General features: G+C 40.9%; 1 protein-coding gene across 1 annotated transcript in view; it reads right to left on the minus strand.

Annotated features, from left to right (window-relative positions):
- Nucleotides 1-3,296: 3,296 nt before the first annotated feature.
- The window catches only part of LOC139477804 (ankyrin repeat and KH domain-containing protein mask-like), a 40,070-nt gene continuing 21,339 nt past the window's right edge, over nt 3,297-22,027 (minus strand). The window contains 6 exon segments of the mRNA XM_071260219.1: nt 3,297-4,135; nt 4,230-5,144; nt 5,343-5,657; nt 5,952-8,246; nt 8,307-8,309; nt 8,349-12,905. Coding sequence (XP_071116320.1) covers nt 3,297-4,135; nt 4,230-5,144; nt 5,343-5,657; nt 5,952-8,246; nt 8,307-8,309; nt 8,349-12,905 — 8,924 coding nt within the window.

The following is a 22,027-nucleotide window of genomic DNA, read 5'->3' on the forward strand; positions in this document are numbered from 1 at the left end:
GACGTTTTGTTTTTTTGGAGGGGGTTTCATAATCCATGTTGAGTTTTTTGTGTTTCATCATCCGAGCTCCCCACCCACCATGGAGTATCATAACGACAATGCTAAGAACAAGTGGATTTCCGACTTGCAGCACCAGGGATACAAGGATGACATACTCAAGCAGAAAAATCAAAAGATTAATTTTTCCACCAGATTGGCCCATGAGCCACCGCCTTCTGGGCATAGGACTCTAGGCAAATAACATACTTGAAATGCATATATTTGAGATACATATAATTGAGAAACATACATTTGAAATTGAATTGAGTCAACATTTATAACTAACAGGGCCAAACCTCAAGTTGAACATAATTCCAAAAATATCATGTGTGCAAATACAATTATCAATGCACAGGGCTCGGCATGACCAGCCGATTGATAGGACCGGGCCCATCCTACCACCCGTCTAGGCGAAGTAAGGGTCGAAGTAGTGTGTTGGGCAAAGGAACACAGTTCCCGGAACCAGTGCCCTCAACTACCAGACTCCCGTCCTCCGCCGACACAGGGACGCAACCCACGGCAAACAGGTTGCCCATTTTAGTCGCCTCATACGACCAGCAATGGGAGGCTGTGGAATTATTCTGCCCCGGTTCCACACGGGGGAAGAGCGATTAGCGTTACCCAGCACTCACCACGAGGAGGTTGCTCTTCACGAGTGCCTTTGATTTGAGGAAAGCAACAATACAGTGTAATTAAATAATTGACACATCCAAGTCTCTTGCTACCTTGATAAGAAATGTATAAGCACTTGTTTAATTACATCACTTTGATTTGAGGAAACAACAATACAGTGTAACTAAATAATTGACACGTCCATGTCAACTGGCTACATTAATGAGGCAGTTATAAGCACTGGTTTAATTACATCAACCCCCCTTACAGAGATAGTGGACAACTAAGTTGTTTTATTTACATCATTTACTCATTAGATGAACCATCATTACATCATTTCCCCTTATTTGGTAGATAAACAGGAACTTAAGCTTACGTGTTTTTTCACCCAGGTCGGGCATGGAGAAAAAATATAAGACTGTAGACAACTGAGGATGTATCAGATGAACCCACGTGGTTATGCCTAAGAAACCAATTGCCACTCTGAAGTAACGTAAATGTTTCTGGATTATTTCTAATACTGTACATATTTACAAAATTCCGAATTCAAGAATACGCAAGCAAAAAATAAAAAAAAATTAAACATAAGTATCTACACAATGGTCATTGCACCCATGTATGAACTCAATTTTTGCATTTATATTTTTCTGGTTTGAGGGATAAACTTATATTTTAACATCTTAGCAGAGATACAAATACAGCATTTTGCCAAATATATTAGAAATGTAACATTAAGAATTTGACCCAATCTGATGACATTCAGATATGGTAAAAATGGCATTTTCAACTGCTTCCATAAAAGCCATATAAATAAATCTGATCAGAATCCTGTGAGAAATTCCTTGACACGACAATGCAAGGATCATACACACATTACTGCATTTGTTTTCAGTGTCATTTAATTTGTTTACAATCGTTGGTCACATGTTTTAGTTAAAAACGACATAAACACACACATGAAAAATACAATATTGTTTTGTCGCATACAACCGACTACATTCTACCTTCTTAAACCTCTAGTGGTTAAACAAAGGGCAAAAGTGACATTTTCTATATGGTTGCTAAAGTGAAATAAACATTGAGTTTTCTGTCAGCATGTTTTAGGGCACCATTGCTAGGATCAACAAACCATAATCTAAACTATCAGTTGCCTATACTTCAAACATTGTTTCAGTGAAATGTGTTTTGCTTTGCTTGTTAGACTACAGTATTTACAATGGATATGACATGAATCATACGGGATACCTAGATACATTTACGTGTGTGTATACAACAGATATTGGCCCTAATTAGGGTGTGCATGTATTAGCTAATTAGAGAACTCCACCATTAGTAACCAATACACACCGGTCTGTCACATCAAGCCCAGAGTGTGACATCAATAACCAACACACACTTGTCTATCACACAAATCCCTGTATATGATATCAATAAGCAATAAACACCTGTCTTTCACAGGAAGCCCAGTGTGTGACATCAGTAACCATCACACGCCTGTCTGTCACACAAAGCCCAGTGTGCGATGGCATCAAGAACCATCACACACCTGTCTCTCACACAAAGCCCAGTGTGCGATGGCATCAAGAACCATCACACACCTGTCTCTCACACAAAGCCCAGTGTGTGATGGCATTAAGAACCATCACACAGCTGTCTCTCACACAAAGCCGAGAGTGTGACATCGGTAACCCACACACACCTGCCTAACCTCCAAAGCCCAGTGTGTGGTGACATCAGTGATCAACACACATCTGTCACTCACACAAAGCCCAGTGTATGACGACTTCAATAACCAACATACAGTCCAGTGTGTGAGGACGTCAGCAACCGAACAGTGAAGGTCCGGGTAAGAATAGGTCTTCAGCAACCCATGCTTTCCATAAGGCGCGACTAACGAGATGGAGTTGTCATGCACGCTGACATGGTTGATGCATGTCATCATATCTCAATTGCGTGGATCGATGCTCATGATGTCAATTACTAGATTGTTTGGTCCAGACTCGAGTAATTACAGACCGCCATCATATAGCTGGACTGTTGCTGATGTGGCGTTAAGCAACAAACCAACTGCAACTTAATATATTTGGTAAAACATGAGTAAATGTGAGTAAGGGGCAGATCTCATCAGAAATGATTTTCCACCTTGAATTTATACAACACACGATTTGTTTATTGTATGTTGCACGTTGTGGGTGTACCTCTTCCAATGAAAGGAGAGCTTACTAATCAGTATACCTTTCTCCTTGGCATGGTTAATAATCACATCTTCTGATAAACGAAATGATGTTACATTTGACATATGACAGGACAAACCGATGCACGTTCCCATTATCCTGAAACTGAATTGTTAGTAATTTACTTGTTGTGGTTGTCACTGACAACTGTAATATGCCAACTCTCATCGTCGGCGAACCATGTAATGTGAGTAGCAAGCAATTAACATTTGATTCTGCTTTTTTTCTTGTCTTCAAATTCATTTCCTATATAGGAATCGATTCTGTACCACTACTTCCAATCTCTGCTGCAAGGTGTACAGGAGTATCAACCTGAATGTGTTGACACAGTTGCACTATCTCACTATTTCCACTCTTTACTACCAGATGTAGAGGAGTATCACCATAGTTATTTTGTGTAGAAGCATCAGCCTACTTGTCTAGGAGTAGTTTCACTGTCTCACTGCTTCCACGCCATGCTGCCAGGTGTAGAGGAGTCTCACCATATCTATCCCGCATAGATACATCAGCCCCCTTGTCTAGGAAAAGTTTTACTGTCTCAACACTTCCACTTCCTGCTGCCAGGTGCAGAGGAGTCATACCATATCTATCACGCATAGAAACATCAGCCCCCTTGTCTAGGAGTAGTTTCACTGTCTCACCACTTCCACTTCCTGCTGCCAGGTAAAGAGGAGTCCTACCATATCTATCTCGCATAGATACATCAGCCCCCTTGCCTAGGAGTAGTTTCACTGTCTCACTGCTTCCACTCTCTGTTGCCAGGTGTAGAGGAGTCTTACCATCTTTATCTCGCATAGTTACATCAGCCCCCTTGTCTAGGAGTAGTTTCACTGTTTCACTTCTTCCACTCTCTGTTGCCAGGTGTAGAGGAGTCTTACCATCTTTATCTCGCATAGATACATCAGCCCCCTTGTCTAGGAGTAGTTTCACTGTCTCACTACTTCCACTCTCTGTTGCCATATGTAGAAGAGTCTTAATATCTTTATCTTGTGTAGATACATCAGCCCCCTTGTCTAGGAGTAGTTTTACTGTCTCACTACTTCCACTCTCTGCTGCAAGATGTAGAGGAGTCTTAACATCTGTATCTTGTGTAGATACATCAGCCCTCTTGTCTAGGAGTAGTTTCACTGTCGCACTACTTCCACTCCTTGCTGCCAGGTGTAGAGGAGTGTTACCATTTTTAGCTTTTGTAGATACATCAGCCCCCTTGTCTAGGAGTAGTTTCACTGTCTCACTACTTCCTCTTGTTGCTGCGAGGTGTAGAGGGGTTTTTACCATATGTATCGTGTGTAGATACAACAGCCCCCTTGTCTAGGAGTAGTTTTACTGTCTCACTACTTCCACTCGGTGCTGCCAGGTGTAGAGGAGTTGTACCATCTTTATCTTGTGCAGATACATCAGCCCCCTTGTCTAGGAGTAGTTTTACTGTCTCACTACTTCCACTCGGTGCTGCCAGATGTAGAGTAGTTGTACCATCGTTATCTTCTGTAGATACATCAGCCCCCTAGTCTAGGAGTAGTTTTACTGTCTCACGTATTCCACTCGGTGCTGCCAGATGTAGAGGAGTTGTACCATCGTTATCTTCTGTAGATACATCAGCCCCCTTGTCTAGGAGTAGTTTCACCGTCTCACTTATTCCAAATACTGCTGCCAGGTGAAGAGGAGTCTTACCATATCTATCTCGCATAGATACATCAGCCCCCTAGTATAGGAGTAGTTTCACTGTCTCACTTCTTCCACGCTCTGCTGCCAGATGTAGAGGAGTCTTACCATCTTTATCTTGTGCAGATACATTAGCCCCCTTGTCTAGGAGTAGTTGCACTGTCTCACTACTTCCTCTCGGTGCTGCCAGATGTAGAGGAGTCTTACCATCTTTATCTTGTGCAGATACATCAGCATCCTTGTCTAGGAGTAGTTTCACTGTCTCACTACTTCTTCTCGGTGCTGCCAGGTGTAGAGGAGTCATACCATATTTATCTTGTGCAGATACATCAGCATCCTTGTCTAGGAGTAGTTTCACTGTTTCACTACTTCCTCTCGGTGCTGCCAATAGTAGAGGAGTGTTACCATCTTTATCTTGTGTAGATACATCAGCATCCTTGTCTAGGAGTAGTTTCACTGTCTCACTAATTCCATTTCCTGCTGCCAGGTGAATCAGGTGAAGAGGAGTCCTTCCATATCTATCTCGCATAGATACATCAGCCCCCTTGTCTAGGAGTAGTTTCACTGTCTCACTACTTCCACTCTCTGCTGCAAGATGTAGAGGAGTCTTAACATCTGTATCTTGTGTAGATACATCAGCCCCCTTGTCTAGGAGTAGTCTCACTGTCTCACGAAATGCAATTCTTGCTGCCAGGAGACGAGGAGTCTTACTACATCTATATCGCATAGATACATCAGCCCCCTTGTCTTGGAGTAGTTTCACTGTCTCACTCTTTAAACTCTCTGTTGCCAGATGTAGAGGAGTCTTAGCATCTTTATCTTGTGTAGATACATCAGCACCCTTGTCTAGGAGTAGTTTCACTGTCTCACTACTTCCTCTAGGTGCTGCCAGGTGTAAAGGAGTCTTACCATCTTCATCTTGAGTAAAAACATCAGCCCCCTTGTCTAGGAGTAGTTTCATCGTCTCACTACATCCTCTTGGTGCTGCCAGTTGTAGAGGAGTCTTATCATCTTTATCTTGTGTAGATACATCAGCACCCTTGTCAAGGAGTAGTTTCACTGTTTCACTACTTCCTCTTGGTGCTGCCAGGTGTAGAGGAGTCTTACCATCTTCATCTTGTATAAAAACATCAGCCCCCTTGTCTAGGCGTAGTTTCACTGTCTCAAGACTTCCATGCAATGCTGCCAGGTGCAGAGGAGTCATACCATATCTATCTCGCATAGATACATCAGCCCCCTAGTATAGGAGTAGTTTCACTGTCTCAATACTTGCAATTCCTTCTGCCAGGTGTAGAGGAGTCTCACCATTTATATCTCGCATAGATACATCAGCCCCCTTGTCTAGGAGTAGTTTCACTGTCTCACTACTTCCTCTTGGTGCTGCCAGGTGTAGAGGAGTCCTACCCTTTTCATCTTGTGTAGATACATCAGCCCCCCTGTCTAGGAGTAGTTTCACTGTCTCACTACTTCCATTCTCTGCTGCCAGATGTAGAGGAGTCCTAACATCTTTATCTTGTGTAGATACATCAGCCCCCTTGTCTAAGAGTAGTTTCACTGTCTCACTACTTCCACTCCATGCTGCCAGATGTAGAGGAGTCCTTACATATTTATCTTGTGTAGATACATCAGCCCCCTTGTCTAGGAGTAGTTTCACTGTCTCACTACTTCCTCTCGATGCTGCCAGGTGTAGAGGAGTCTGACCATCTTTATCTTGTGTAGATACATCAGCCCCCTTGTCTAGGAGTAGTTTCACTGTCTCACTACTTCCACTCCATGCTGCCAGATGTAGAGGAGTCCTTACATATTTATCTTGTGTAGATACATCAGCCCCCTTGTCTAGGAGTAGTTTCACTGTCTCACTACTTCCTCTCGATGCTGCCAGGTGTAGAGGAGTCTGACCATCTTTATCTTGTGTAGATACATCAGCCCCCTTGTCTAGGAGTAGTTTCACTGTCTCACTACTTCCACTCCATGCTGCCAGATGTAGAGGAATCTTAATATCTTTATGTTGTGTAAATACATTAGCCCCCTTGTCTCGGAATAGTTTCACTGTCGCACTACTTACTCTCGATGCTGCCAGGTGTAGAGGAGTCTCGCCATCTTTATCTTGTGTAGATACATCAGCCCCCTTGTCTAGGAGTAGTTTCACTGTCTCACTACTTCCACTCTCTGCTGCCAGGTGTAGAGGAGTGTTACCATGTTTAGCTTGTGTAGATACATCAGCCCCCTCGTCTAGGAGTAGTTTCACTGTCTCACTACTTCCACTCGGTGCTGCCAGGTGTAGAGGAGTTGTACCATCTTTATCTTGTGCAGATACATCAGCACCCTTGTCTAGGAGTAGTTTCACTGTCTCACTACTTCCACTCGGTGCTGCCAGATGTAGAGGAGTTGTACCATCGTTATCTACTGTAGATACATCAGCCCCCTTGTCTAGGAGTAGTTTCACTGTCTCACGTATTCCAATTCCTGCTGCCAGGTGAAGAGGAGTCTTACCATATCTATCTCGCATAGATACATCAGCCCCCTTGTCTTGGAGTAGTTTCACTGTCTCACTTCTTCCACTCTCTGCTGCCAGATGTAGAGGAGTCTTACCATTTTTATCTTGTGCAGATACATCAGCCCCCTTGTCTAGGAGTAGTTGCACTGTCTCATTACTTCCTCTTTGTGCTGCCAGGTGTAGAGAAGTCTTACCATCTTTATCTTGTGCAGATACAATAGCCCCCTTGTCTAGGAGTAGTTTCACTGTCTCACTACTTCTTCTCGGTGCTGCCAGGTGTAGAGGAGTCATACCATATTTATCTTGTGCAGATACATTAGCCCCTTTGTCTAGGAGTAGTTTCACTGTCTCACTACTTCTTCTCGGTGCTGCCAGGTGTAGAGGAGTCATACCATATCTATTTTGTGCAGATACATCAGCCCCCTTGTCTAGGAGTAGTTTCACTGTCTCACTAATTCCATTTCCTTCTGCCAGGTGAATCAGGTGAAGAGGAGTCATACCATATCTATCTCGCATAGATACCTCAGCCCCCTTGTCTAGGAGTAGTTTCACTGTCTCACTACTTCCACTCTCTGCTGCCAGATGTAGAGGAGTCTTACCATCATTATCTTGAGTAGATACATCAGCATCTTTGTCTAGGAGTAGTTCCAGTGTCTCAGTAAATCCAATTCTTGCTGCCAGGTGTAGAGGAGTCTTACCATCTTTATCTTGTGTAGATACATCAGCACCCTTGTCTAGGAGTAGTCTCATTGTATCTCTACTTCCAAATACTGCTGCCAGGTGTAGGGGAGTCCTACGATCTTTATCTTGTGCAGATATATCAGCATCCTTGTCTAGGAGTAGTCTCACTGTCTCACGAAATGCAATTTTTGCTGCCAGGTGAAGAGGAGTCTTACCATATCTATCTGGCATAGATACAACAGCCCCCTTGTCTAGGAGTAGTTTCACTGTATCACTCATTAAACTCTCTGTTGCCAGATGTAGAGGAGTCTTACCATCTGTATCCTGTGTAGATACATCAGCACCCTTGTCTAGGAGTAGTTTCACTGTCTCACTACATCCTCTTTGTGCTGCCAGTTGTAGAGGAGTCTTACCATCTTTATCTTGTGTAGATACATCAGCACCCTTGTCTAGGAGTAGTTTCACTGTCTCACTACTTGCTCTAGGTGCTGCCAGGTGTAGAGGAGTCTTACCATTTTTATCTTGTGTAAAAACGTCAGCCCCCTTGTCTAGGAGTAGTTTCACTGTCTCAACACTTCCACTTTCTGCTGCCAGGTGCAGATGAGTCCTACCATATCTATCACGCATAGATACATCAGCCCCCTTGTCTAAGAGTAGTTTCATTGTCTCACTACTTCCACTTCCTGCTGCCAGATGTAGAGGAGTCTTACCACATCTATTTTGCATAGATACATCAGCCCCCTTGTCTAGGAGTAGTTTCACTGTCTCACTACTTCCTCTTTGTGCTGCCAGGTGTAGAGGAGTCTTACCATTTTTATCTTGTGCAGATACATTAGCCCCTTTGTCTAGGAGTAGTTTCACTGTCTCACTACTTCTTTTCGGTGCTACCAGGTGTAGAGGAGTCAAACCATCTTTATCTTGTGCAGATACATCAGCATCCTTGTCTAGGAGTAGTTGCACTGTCTCACTACTTATTCTCGGTGCTGCCAGGTGTAGAGGAGTCTTACCATCTTTATCTTGTGCAGATACATTAGCCCCTTTGTCTAGGAGTAGTTGCACTGTCTCACTACTTCCTCTCGGTGCTGCCAATAGTAGAGGAGTGTTACCATCTTTATCTTGTGTAGATACATCAGCCCCCTTGTCTAGGAGTAGTTTCACTGTCTCACTAATTCCATTTCCTGCTGCCAGGTGAATCAGGTGAAGAGGAGTCCTACCATATATATCTCGCATAGATACATCAGCCCCCTTGTCTAGGAGTAGTTTCACTGTCTCACTACTTCCACTCTCTGCTGCAAGATGTAGAGGAGTCTTAACATCTTTATCTTGTGTAGATACATCAGCCTTCTTGTCTAGGAGTAGTTTCACTGTCTCACTACTTCCACTCAATGCTGCCAGATGTAGAGGAGTCCTAACATCTTTATCTTGTGTAGATATATCAGCCCCTTTGTCTAGGAGTAGTTTCACTGTCGCGCTACTTCCACTCCTTGCTGCCAGGTGTAGAGGAGTGTTACCATTTTTAGCTTTTGTAGATACATCAGCCCCCTTGTCTAGGAGTAGTTGCACTGTCTCACTACTTCCTCTTGTTGCTGCCAGGTGTAGAGGGGTCTGACCATATGTATCGTGTGTAGATACAACAGCCCCCTTGTCTAGGAGTAGTTTTACTGTCTCACTACTTCTTCTCGGTGCTGCCAGGTGTAGAGGAGTTGTACCATGTTTATCTTGTGCAGATACATCAGCCCCCTTGTCTAGGAGTAGTTTTACTGTCTGACTACTTCCACTCGGTGCTGCCAGATGTAGAGGAGTTGTACCATCGTTACCTTCTGTAGATACATCAGCCCCCTTGTCTAGGAGTAGTTTTACTATCTCGAGTATTCCACTCTCTGCTGCCAGAAGAAGAGGAGTTGTACCATCGTTATCTTCTGTAGATACATCAGCCCCCTTCTCTAGGAGTAGTTTCACTGTCTCACTTATTCCAAATACTGCTGCCAGGTGAAGAGGAGTCTTACCATATCTATCTCGCATAGATACATCAGCCCCCTTGTCTAGGAGTAGTTTCACTGTCTCACTTCTTCCACGCTCTGCTGCCAGATGTAGAGGAGTCTTACCATTTTTAGCTTGTGTAGATACATCAGCCCCCTTGTCTAGGAGTAGTTTCACTGTCTCACTACTTCCTGTCGGTGCTGCCAATTGTAGAGGAGTCTTACCATCTTTATCTTGTGCAGATACATTAGCCCCCTTGTCTAGGAGTAGTTTCACTGTCTCATTACTTCCTCTTGTTGCTGCCAATTGTAGAGGAGTCTTACCATCTTTATCTTGTGCAGATACATCAGCACCCTTGTCTAGGAGTAGTTTCACTGTCTCACTACTTCCATTCTCTGCTGCCAGGTGTAGAGGAGTCTTACCATATCTATTTTGTGCAGATACATCAGCATCCTTGTCTAGGAGTAGTTTCACTGTCTCACTACTTCCTCTCGGTGCTGCCAATAGTAGAGGAGTCCTACCATCTTCATCTTGTGTAGATACATCAGCCCCCTTGTCTAGGAGTAGTTTCACTGTCTCACTACTTCCTCTCGGTGCTGCCAATAGTAGAGGAGTCCTACCATCTTTATCTCGCATAGATACATCAGCCCCCTTGTCTAGGAGTAGTTTCACTGTCTCACTACTTCCACTCTCTGCTGCAAGATGTAGAGGAGTCTTAACATCTTTATCTTGTGTAGATACATCAGCCCCCTTGTCTAGGAGTAGTTTCACTGTCTCACTAATTCCAATTCCTGCTGCCAGGTGAAGAGGAGTCTTACCATATCTATCTCGCATAGATACATCAGCCCCCTTGTCTAGGAGTAGTTTCACTGTCTCACTACTTCCTCTTGGTGCTGCCAGATGTAGAGGAGTGTCACCATTTGGATCTCGCATAGATACATCAGCCCCCTTGTCTAGGAGAAGTTTCACTGTCTCACTACTTCCACTCTCTGTTGCCAGGTGTAGAGGAGTCTTACCATCTTTATCTTGTGTAGATACATCAGCCCCCTTGTCTAGGAGTAGTTTCACTGTCTCACAACTTCCTCTTGGTGCTGCCAGGTGTAGAGGAGACTGATCATCTTTATCGAGTGTAGATACATCAGCCCCCTTGTCTAGGAGTAGCTTCACTGTCTCACTACTTCCACTCTCTGTCGCCAGGTGTAAGGGAGTACGTCCATTTGTATTCACCAATTGTAAGCAATTTGGATCTAATGGAAGGTGTGGGACATTTCGTTCGTCTAAGAACATTTTTGTCAAGTGAATATTTTCTGCCTGAACTGCCAGATGCAGGACTGTATTACCATCTACATCTGTGATACCTTGAAGAGGGCAGCTTGCAGGTATCAAAGCAATCAACATGTGTAAGATTTCAATCTTGGTTGTGGGATCTTGACAAGTGTTTGGTAAACTGCATGACCAATTCCTGCTTGACAACTTTAATATGTCCTGACACCATGACACAATATTCTTATCTTCTTTAATATGGTGTAGTATATATTCCACTAAGTACTTATTTCCAGCTGACACAGAGAAAAGTAGTGCATTGTACGGCTGTGGTATTTCTGTTATATTCTGTGTCAGACGTTCCTTGATATCTTGATCAATAGCTGGTGAAACACACAGTGCTAGGAAACAATCATATGGAATTGTCTTACACTTATCTAGCAGCTTTCGCACGAGCTGGTTATCCTGGATATAAAGAGCAGGTGCCAGCAATTCGATTGTTTCAACTTGATGGAACACATCAGACAGTATTTCATTCACGAGTAACGTCAACCTCTGTAAAATGACATCAGAGATAAGGGAAGTATAGTGGAAAAGGGTAAGTGACTTAAAATGACAATATCCATATATCACAGTAGAGGGAACGGAAACAGTGACATCTTTCGTCTCATGTTTTTTCTGTATAACTTCAGTTACCCTTTTTATGTCCCGCCATCTTTTAGTCAGAAACTTCACAAATTCCCCATGATGTAGAGAAGGATGATTAAGTATGACATTGTAACTTTCTGACAGAAGATGATCCGTGATGCGGTCAGCTAAAACTTGGAAACATTCTGGGGGTAGGATAACAACTGTCTCATTGTTGTTCATCTGCTGTGTGAGCATCAATTCCACCAACATCTTTGGTGGGCAATGACTCATAGCAATTTCAGGTTCCTGTTTGGAAATACTGATAAATACAACCTCATGTATCGATTGATGCTGGAACTGGTAGCCGTTTCTTGTTTTGACTAAGTAAATCCCAAGGAAATCCTCTATCTTTGACTTTATGCTTGCAGCTGTGATTTCTAAATGCTTGTGACAACATTCTTTTAGGTCTTCAGCCAAGGGCTTCAGTTCTGCTTTATATCTATTGAGTTTCAGATGATCTGAGCTGAGGCAGCCATCTTTCATCAAAATGAGAAGGAGCACAAGGTAACCCAAACTATCATTTTCATGCATTCTATTAATTTCCCTTAGGACGAATTCCCGGGGCTTTCTGAAGAACTCCACACCCTTTGCTTGTGCTTCCTTGCTTGATGCAAAGAACGTGCAACACTGGGGAAACCCGAGGACAGTCTGCATTCCAACAATTGTCCTACGTTGATAATGTGAAAAGCATTTATCTCCACATATCTTTTCTACCATTTGAAGTTTTTCTTCCCGTGTGAGATCATATTTTCCTTCATCTAGAACCATGGACTGAATAGTTTTCATGAGCTGGTACTTCCCTATTTTTTCTTTACACTGTGAGCATATTTCAGGTCTGGAGGTAATGACAACCCATACATGACCTGATTCCACGTTTGAACAAATTTGGTCAAACAACGTTACCCACTCATCCACTTGTGATGCAACCAGATTACTTGATCCAAATATATCATCGATTAACACCACATACCTAGTCTGTGCAACACTTTTGTTCCCTTCGAGGTTCTCGTGATTTACTTTAGTAATCAGATTCCATTCATCCCTTGATGAAAGCACGATTGGCAATCGGCTTGTTTTAGTTGATATTCTTCCTAAAATCTTTCGACCAAGTGTAGTTTTCCCTGAGCCTGACTTTCCTTTTATGAAGACAGATCCATATTGTTTTAGTACATTGTATGCAGACCTCTCAGCGTTTGTAGATACATGCTTGTTTGAATCGGACTGCTTGATAAGTTTCCTTGCATCACCTGCAAGTATATGTCAGTGTCAGTATTCAAATAGTTCTTGTCTAATATTGAGAATAAAAGTATTAAAACATGCATGTAACAACTCTCACATTTCTCCCAAGTTTCTAAATCTGCAACGATGAATATGATATTGAATACCGGTCTAGTACAACAAAGTTGAAAGACATAAAATTTCTAACTCAGCAAGAAAAACTTCCAAGCCTTTCTCTGTGTAATATCATATATTTGAGAAGCAATAAAGTACCTTATTTTAAATGGCGAGAAACATAAATATAAAGTATGTTTTTTGGTAATATATTTTTATCTATCTGAGAAAGGTGGTACATTGCATGCAAAGCATGTCACTTCCCTCAGTTTTGAAAAAGTATTGTTTGCTTTAAGAATTGACTTTCACAAGCTTCGACGTTCAGTTTGGCCCTCACTCTATGAAGGTTCAATTCTTATAATTATTCATATCACTATTTATTACCCCAAAGGGGGTAGACCTAGATCTACACACACTTATATATAGTAGGTGTGAGTTCATGTATACACTGACAGCCATACAACAACCTGCTGTAACGCAGAATAAACAGTTCCTTAAGACAACAGGTGAAATGAGCGTTTGTATGCTCAAATTGCTCTACTTTTGAAGTTTCTTCACAACAAATGTATTCAAATAATATTCTCATTAGATTAGATAGGTATGTAAAGAGCTACGTCATAATGACAGTTCCTCGTAATATATTTACATCAAGTACAAGACGTCAAAATGGCCAACACGATATTTCCGAAGTTATAAATAAACCTTTGGCTATTTCAAGTGTTAGGTATCGCTGATCAATTGGCCGATCATTCAAAAGGTATCAAATAGATACAAAAGTTAATTCATAGATCGTTGTAGACTGTCACTGTTGTAAAGACATGGATCAAGTAGATACACCAATAGCTGGGATGTGCTTTTCTTCGTTTTGTTCTCAAGAATGGGTTGTAGCAAGGATATCCTTGAACGGGCATGCAATCAAACTCTCTTACGTATTCTTCCAATATATGCTAAAATGTAATAGAGGTAGACTTTCGTAAGAATCATGCTTAGTTCAATATAAAAGGGTCCAAATGATGAGAAACAACGCTTCTGTATTTATTTGTGCAATGGAATTTCCCCGGGAATGTGGACGTATTCCATCAGTGTTGACGTCATTTCAAGAATGCAGTCTCGTGAAAAACGTGTGAACGTCAAAATGTGTCGTTCATGGACTTATGAACTTCAGTTTCGGGGTCATGTGACCGACCTCTCGTCCAATTGAAAAGGCGCACATCGTGTAAATTTCACATTAAAAAACATACATGTATAAGCTTTTTTTCTTAAGCTTTTGCAATCTGATCCACTGAAAGTTTTCTTTAATTATATTTGGTGAACTTGACTTTTCACCTTCAAGTGATTGCTTATTGTCTCGTGATTCTTATTGTTTCCATTCTCTTGGTTTAATGCTTTCAATAAAGATGTTGTTTCATATATTTGAAAACCTATTTTTTTTCAAAATAGCAAATTATATTTTTCGGGACTTTTTAACATTCCAGCATTATGATGGTGCAATAATTACTGCCGAGTTTCACAATATTTTGTGCAACCACTATTTGTTTTTGGTATCGTCCATGCACCGAATATAACATCCCAAATATTCAAACAAACTACTTATTTGATCATCATTTAAAGCAAAGTCACACTGATTTGAACACAATTTTATGTCAAACGTTAAATACATCTTGAAAAAGTCTGTTCAACTTAAGGCCATTTCATCCTTGAGAACGCATGCAGCTTAAATTATTGGTGGGAACGAGTATGTGAACTTGGATTTCGTTGGTTCATTGGTTTCTGAGACGACCAATGCCAGACAAGCAGTGCAAGATAAAGTCACTTGATGTTCAGTCAGGTGCTCGTAAAAGTGAAGAAATTACAAGCTTAAGCAAATTTCACACATCGACATAAGCAGTTTTACTTGGTTGGGAGGTAAGTATGTTCAGAGAGACATCGGTATGGTGTTAGTGACTGGATATAGTGAATCAAATTGATCACAAGATTTGACACCCTTTGAAGTTTCTGATCTGGTAATGCTCGAGGTATCACATCCTTACCGAGTGTGGGTAATTTGTCCATTTAAACTTAAGAAGCAGTCTATTTCATGCGCCTCTGTATCAATCAGTATGTAACCAGCAGGCGTCCATTATTCAGGATTAGCTAATTCATTCCTGAAATTGTACCTGTATATCTTCTAATCAACTGAATTACCTTGAGTTTGACATTGCTTTCACAGATGAAATATTTCAGTACTTACTGACTAGATTGTCCTGTTTGGGCTTACTGAAGTGGTCTGAAACAAAAAAGTAGTATTATTATATTCTAATAATTAAACAGATATGATCTACAGATTTGACAACCATTTCATGTAACTTTTACTGGTTCATTCGACATAACCAGTTTCAAATGGATAAAATCAGTCTCTGTGTCATACTTTTAAAAAGATCCTCATCAATTGTCATCTAGAACAGACAAGCAACATACTACAAAAAGCAATGGGATAATATTGGAATTTACTCAATTAAAAATATATGCAATGAAAAAGGATTGATGTCATTTGAAGAACTGACACTAAAAGATCCGATAAAGGTACAATATTAGACTATAGATATGTAATCTTCAATATACCAGAATCATGGGAAAAAAACAATCCAGAAAACAAAAAAATAATTTTACAAAATTTGTTAGAGGCGCTAGAAACGTTTATGATAAATTAATATCAAATGAAAATATTCTTAAAGTTTGTGATAAATGGCAATAAATTTTTCACTGTGATTTTAATTGTAAAACGATATTTACTGTTTATCGATGTAAACTGAAGGTTATAAAACTTTAAGATTTTCAGTACAGATTTCAACATGGAATTATCTACACAAAGAAGGAACTATTAACAATGAATCTTGTGGACAACAGTGTTTGTAGCTTTTGTAATGCTGTCAATGAGGACATCAGCCATTTCTTTTTTAGGAATGTAATGAAACTAAACAATTTTGGAATGATCTTGAACTTTGCCTTAATTATTATCTTTCACAATAAAATAAATTGACAAAATATCTTGTTTGGTTTGGTTCAAACTACTCTAATACTTTAATCAATCAAATAGTTTTATTGGGAAAAAGGCATATTCATCTAAGTGGAATTACAGGAACCCAACCGAAATAAGATAAACTTTTAATACTATTTATGTATATAATATATATTCAATAGAGAAATTTATTGCTATAAAAAGGATGACAAAAATAACTTTAACAAAAAAGGTCACCTTTATTCTCAGCATTTGATTCTTAGCTCTCTGTTGATACATGCCATGTTTGAGTCTGATTGTGTGTTGCAACCGTTTTGGGTTTGAAATAGGACAATGTTTGTTTCCAACCCTTTAATTTTTTAATGAGTGTATTGTGCCATTCTATGCTACCCAAATTATGTTTTTGACGGAATACTGTATTAATCTCCTACTCTCGAAACATTATAAAAAAAATTGTCATCTAGAAGCACATGTATACAATATAATGTTACTGTTTATGAAAACATAAGCCAAATTTAAAGTTTTTAGCAGGTTGGTTGGTGTTCTTAAAATGAGTATGCTGGAATTATAATAGGAGATAAACCTACTGTGTTTTGTGATAGTCTTAACTGTAAATGAAATACATCTTATACAGTGATTCTTCGATATACCGCTGTCATCGGGGTCCACGACCACGACCTTGCGTTCTAGGAAAGAGTGTTGTACAGATATTAATTGCTGATGTTGACATTACGTAATGATGGTAGTTAATACAAGAGTGGTGCAATTATTTCACAGTAGCAAACAAATGTGAGACCAAGGCTGTGATTGGTTAATATATATATGATGAAAGTGTCAAAGTTATGAAAAACCCGGACACAGCCTTGCTCTCTGTATGCACCTTATGTACATGCACATTACGTGTGTAACTATGTGGTTATTTGAGCAATTTATAAAAATCAAACAAACACGAACTTAGATTTGAGAGTTATAGTTTGTTCTGTTATCAGGAATATTATGCACAGAACAACATGTTACGTTGAAACACTTGAAAATGGCACCAGGGACCATTTAATATATCTATTATATGGTCTCTGGTGGCAGTTACGGCCAATCAACTGGTACGTGTACATGTAGTAATGAACTCATTTTATTTTACTGAAAAAGTCACTGGTTTTTGTTTGGTTTTGACTGTCCCGTTCCTCCGTTTGCAGTTATGAGAGTATACAGCGAACTTTCATCCGGAGTAACGGTACATCGAAGAGCGTTATGCCAAGGAATCATTGTATCAATTTGCAGCATTTTGCTTTAGGGCAAGATTTTTCAAATACATTTCAAACTTGCGTTCTGCCATGACAACAATATCACTTTATAATGTAACAATAGTACTCTTTTGTAACACATACGAGGGCTGGCTGAATAGTTCTAAGCCTAAGTGGGATATCCCAATCAGATTGAAACAAACCGTACCACCAACAAGTACAATCATTTAATGAATCATAGACATAAGAACTGCAACTGTGGTGTTATAATTGTCTTTGTACCAGACCATCTTGAGAACCTACCTATTGAAAACACCAGAAATGGACAAAACTGACTATAGGGTAGTCATCAAGTACCTGCAACTGAAAGGGCTAACTCCAACACAGATACATGCTGACATGGTCTCCACTTTAGGGGATGATGCCCCTTCCTTTTCCACTGTAAAGAAGTGGGCTGCGGAATTCAAGCGTGGCAGAGAGAGCCTTGACGATGACCACGTCCAGGAAGGCCTTCAAAAGCAACCATTCTGGAAAACATTACCCGGGTGCATGACATGGTGATGGCTGATCGACGATTGACCACTCGACATATTGCCAGTGTTGTGGGCATCTCCCATGACGGGGTTGAGCACATTATGACCAACGAGTTTGGAAGACAAAAGTTTCTGCAAGATGGGTGCCAAAGCTCTTGACAGCGGATCAGAAACGTGTCAGATTCCTGACGTCCCGAGACAATTTATGCCGTTTTGAAACAGATCCCGATGATTTTTTGGCCCGATTTGTAACCTTGGATGAGACCTGTGTTCGTCACTTTCAACCTGAAAGCAAAATTCAGTCTAAACAATGGAAGCATTCGGAATCACCAGCCCCCCAAAAAGCCAAGTCGGTTCCTTCTGCTGGGAAGGAAATGGCTTCAGTCTTTTGGGATTCCAAGGGTATTCTGCTGATTGACTATCTTCAAAAAGGCCAGACTTTCAATGGAAGATGTTATGCTGACCTACTGAGACAGTTGCGTGAAGCTATCAAACCTAAGCGAAGGGGAATGCTCACTAAAGGAGTCATGTCCCACCAAGACAATGTTCCTGTTCACAAATCGGTCGTTGCCATGTCAGCGATCCATGATTGTGGCTTCGAACTCATTGGCCATCCCCCTTATTCACTCGATTTCGCCACGTCAGACTTCCACCTGTTTCCCAAAATGAAAAAGTAACTAGCTGGTCTCCATTTTCCTAGTAATGATGACGTCATTTCCGCTGTGAATGACTTTTTTAGGGTGGCTGAAGAAAATTTGTTCTTGACCGGCATCCAGGCCTTGCAGCATCGCTGGCAAAAGTGTGTAAACCCGGAAGGGTACTATGTGGAGAAATAAATGAAACCCATCGACTTGGTACGGGTCTAACGGGTCACAGTTAGGCTTAGAACTTTTCAGCCTGCCCTCGTAGTTACCCATGGGTAAATAGGTCTCCTATCTTAAAATATTCCAGAAAGGTGTCATAAATATTACTCAAATTCAAGATTAATTACATAGTTGATGGTATGTCATTTTATCCAAATCGATGCTCATGGTGGTAATCGATGGATTGTCTGGCCATGGACCCCCGTCATATAGCTGGAATATTGCAGCCTTAAACAACACACAAACAAACAAACACACAAACAAACAACTACTTATATTCTTGATTGGTTCCAAATAATGTTTACAAAATAAATAAAATTCTTGGGAGGTATCATTACCTACCTCTACAATAGAGCAGCGGACAACCCTCCAAAAGAGGCTTATTTAAGAAAGTAACCCCTCCCCACAGTAGAACAAAGCACAGCCACATTTCTCTTTATAAGATGTCATTTATGCATCAGAAAGAGTTGGTTGTGATGATTTCCTTTGGTTGTAGCCATGTTTTTTGGTGGTAAAATGCACATTTGTGTGTAAAATAACAGGCTCTTAACAAGGCAGTTTGCATATTGCGATGCTCATTTTACAAACAGAAATCAGGAAACCTACAATAGAACAAATAAATAATTAGAAAAATTGTTTAAATCGAGTAATGGCCCAAAATGTATCAAAAACAGGTTAAAAAAACTCAATTTTCAAATTATTACAAAAATTTAGATAACGTAACATCCATATTGATAATCATGTCATTTGATATCTCAAAATCAGCTTGAATGCTTTCGAAGCTTATACAAAAATCTACAAGTGATGTAGGTATAATAATGTATGAAAATTTAGCAAATGTTATCCGACCCCTCATCCTGTTAAAAAATAAATAAATATATAACTGCATATTTAAAACATTACTATGACAACACTTACATTCCTGTGCACCAAATTGTTTTATTTGAACACATGGATCGTATCTAACATACACACAAAGAAAAAAGTTAATCACACCCCAATATATGTCATTATTGTTTGGTCCCAATATTTGTAACAGTCATGAAAGATATAATTACGGGAAGAATTATGTTTTCTCGAGACGATGTAATCAATCATGGATGTCGAAAGCTCACGTGCCATGCATGGTATGCCTGTGCAGCATGCTACCCTCGAGTATCTCTAAAAGCAGTATGTCCAAACGTTAAAATTGCTTTCTTAAGCTCGGTTTTAAACAGTTATTCCATGACATTGTGAGACCATGGCACGAAGGGGATTATCAAACGCCACATGATGGCAAATACTCGTCATGCATAATGCAGGAATGTCTTGTAATGCCATTGGTGGAAATTTGGGGTATTATCACAATGTCGTAAGCCGTTTAGTCGAGAAACAGGCTCAGACCGGTGATGTACAGGACCATCCCAGATCCGGAAGACTTCTTTGATGACACATCGCAAAGACAGGGTCCTTCTTCGTCTCAAACGCCGAGAACCCTTTTTAACAAGTACTCATCTGAAACAGCTGTGGCTGCCCAATCGTCGTTTCAGCACCAGAACCGTCAGGAACAGGCTGAAAGCAGCAGGACTGAGGGCTAGACGAGTCATAAAGCGTCCCTTATTGAGAGATCACCACAAAGCTGCTCGTTTAGCATGGTGTATTGCGCGACAGAACTGGAATCTGCGAACTTGGAGACGGATCCATTGTTCAGACGAAAGTCGCTTTCTGCTCCACGTAACTGATGGAAGATTTTGGTGGCACCGGAACACGGTCTACACCCCTCAGGAACATTAAACCAACTGCTGCATACGGCGGGGGCAAGGTAATGGTTTGGGGGATGTATCTCTCATAATTGCAGGTTGTATTTAGTCTCCATAAGGGGCAACTTAACAGGGGTTCAGTACATCCGGGACGTTTTGAGGACAGTCGTCAATCCTCATTTTGACAACCACCCTCTTGCTACTTGACCTCAGTACATGGATGACAATGCTAGGCCTCATCATTCGCATGCAGTCGCATGCAGATTACATGAGGGCCAATGCAATGAGCCAAGATTTGAACCCCCTTGAACATGTTTTGGATATTCTGGGGTGGCGCATACAGGCACGAGATCCTCCTGTATAAGAGTTATGCCAATTGGAAGCAGCATTGCATTGGAAGTGGTCATTGTTGACCCATCAACAGATCCAACGTCTGACTGGAGGCATGAGACGTAGGGTGGAATGCGTCATCCAGGCACGTGGCGGTTATACCCGCTACTGATCTGTTTCACATGTCATGTCAAGTAGAGACTTCCAGGAACATTTTCACATGAAACATCAAACGCAACTCGTTTACTCAATCCTGCAGCTCCATACCTGTTTTTAGGTATTGTCTAAGGTCAAAAGCAGTACCTGTGTTACCTGTGTTACCTACCAATATCTTCTTTATTTGTTGTCAAATGTTAATTTTTTTCTTTGTGTAAATATGAGCTTCAGAAATTTGATTTATCCAACAACATGGCCTCCCACGTGACCTCCAATACAGGAGAATGACAATATTTCGTCTTCACTAAGGAATGTATGAGAACTTTAAATGTCAAACTTTTGGTTTTGACCAGGAACATCCATCGTGTTATTGCCATATAAAAGATAAATTTGCCTATGTTATGTACTATAATTGCTGATCATAGTGACCTTCTTTGAAGTGTAAATGATAAGCACTTATATGCAAGTGCTTTAATATTGTCAGTAACTCATTGCAAATGTATTATTTTTCTCCAATACAGTAAGATATATTGAGTCACTGCCACCACTGCCACTGTCACTCAAGCCTTCGGGTTCATCATCATGTGCAAAGTTTTGGCAACCAGAGCAGGTGAAGCGTTCAGTACGTGGCAGTCCAGGCATGAGACAAGGACACTTTCTGGAGAAGACATATGATCTGTCACTGCAGATGAGATGAGTGATATATATGCAGCAATATTGTCATCTGAAACATCGAGTCCACACTGGTCACACAAACCTAAACAGCCATGAGAACGAATTCAAAAGAATCGTACAGGCCGCTGCCTTCACTGGCCTATAGTGGAGGACATTAACCAGGTCATTTTCCAATGTAAACACTACAACATACAACGCAACAAACTCATAGGCACACACATAACCACAATTCAGCAACTCCTCACTGGTAAAATAGATTGCATGAACACGAGAAACAAACTTTATACTCGGAGACTGTTACAAAGGGAATCCCAAATTCCAACAGACCTATCTCCCATCCCATTCAGAGGACAGATTACAGGTCAATTCCCAAGCCTGCCATTCAGGCCTCAATCTCATTAAATTCAGATCTTAGTTCTTGCTATGGCTAAACAAAGATCTGAGGACATCCCATTACAGGTCACGTCAGAACGACCCTTCATCCGACCAACCAAAGCGTCGC

Source organism: Haliotis cracherodii, unplaced genomic scaffold (genome assembly GCF_022045235.1).
Source record: "Haliotis cracherodii isolate W230 unplaced genomic scaffold, xgHalCrac1.p SCAF_36, whole genome shotgun sequence".
In the NCBI taxonomy this organism is placed as follows: Eukaryota; Metazoa; Mollusca; class Gastropoda; order Lepetellida; family Haliotidae; genus Haliotis; species Haliotis cracherodii.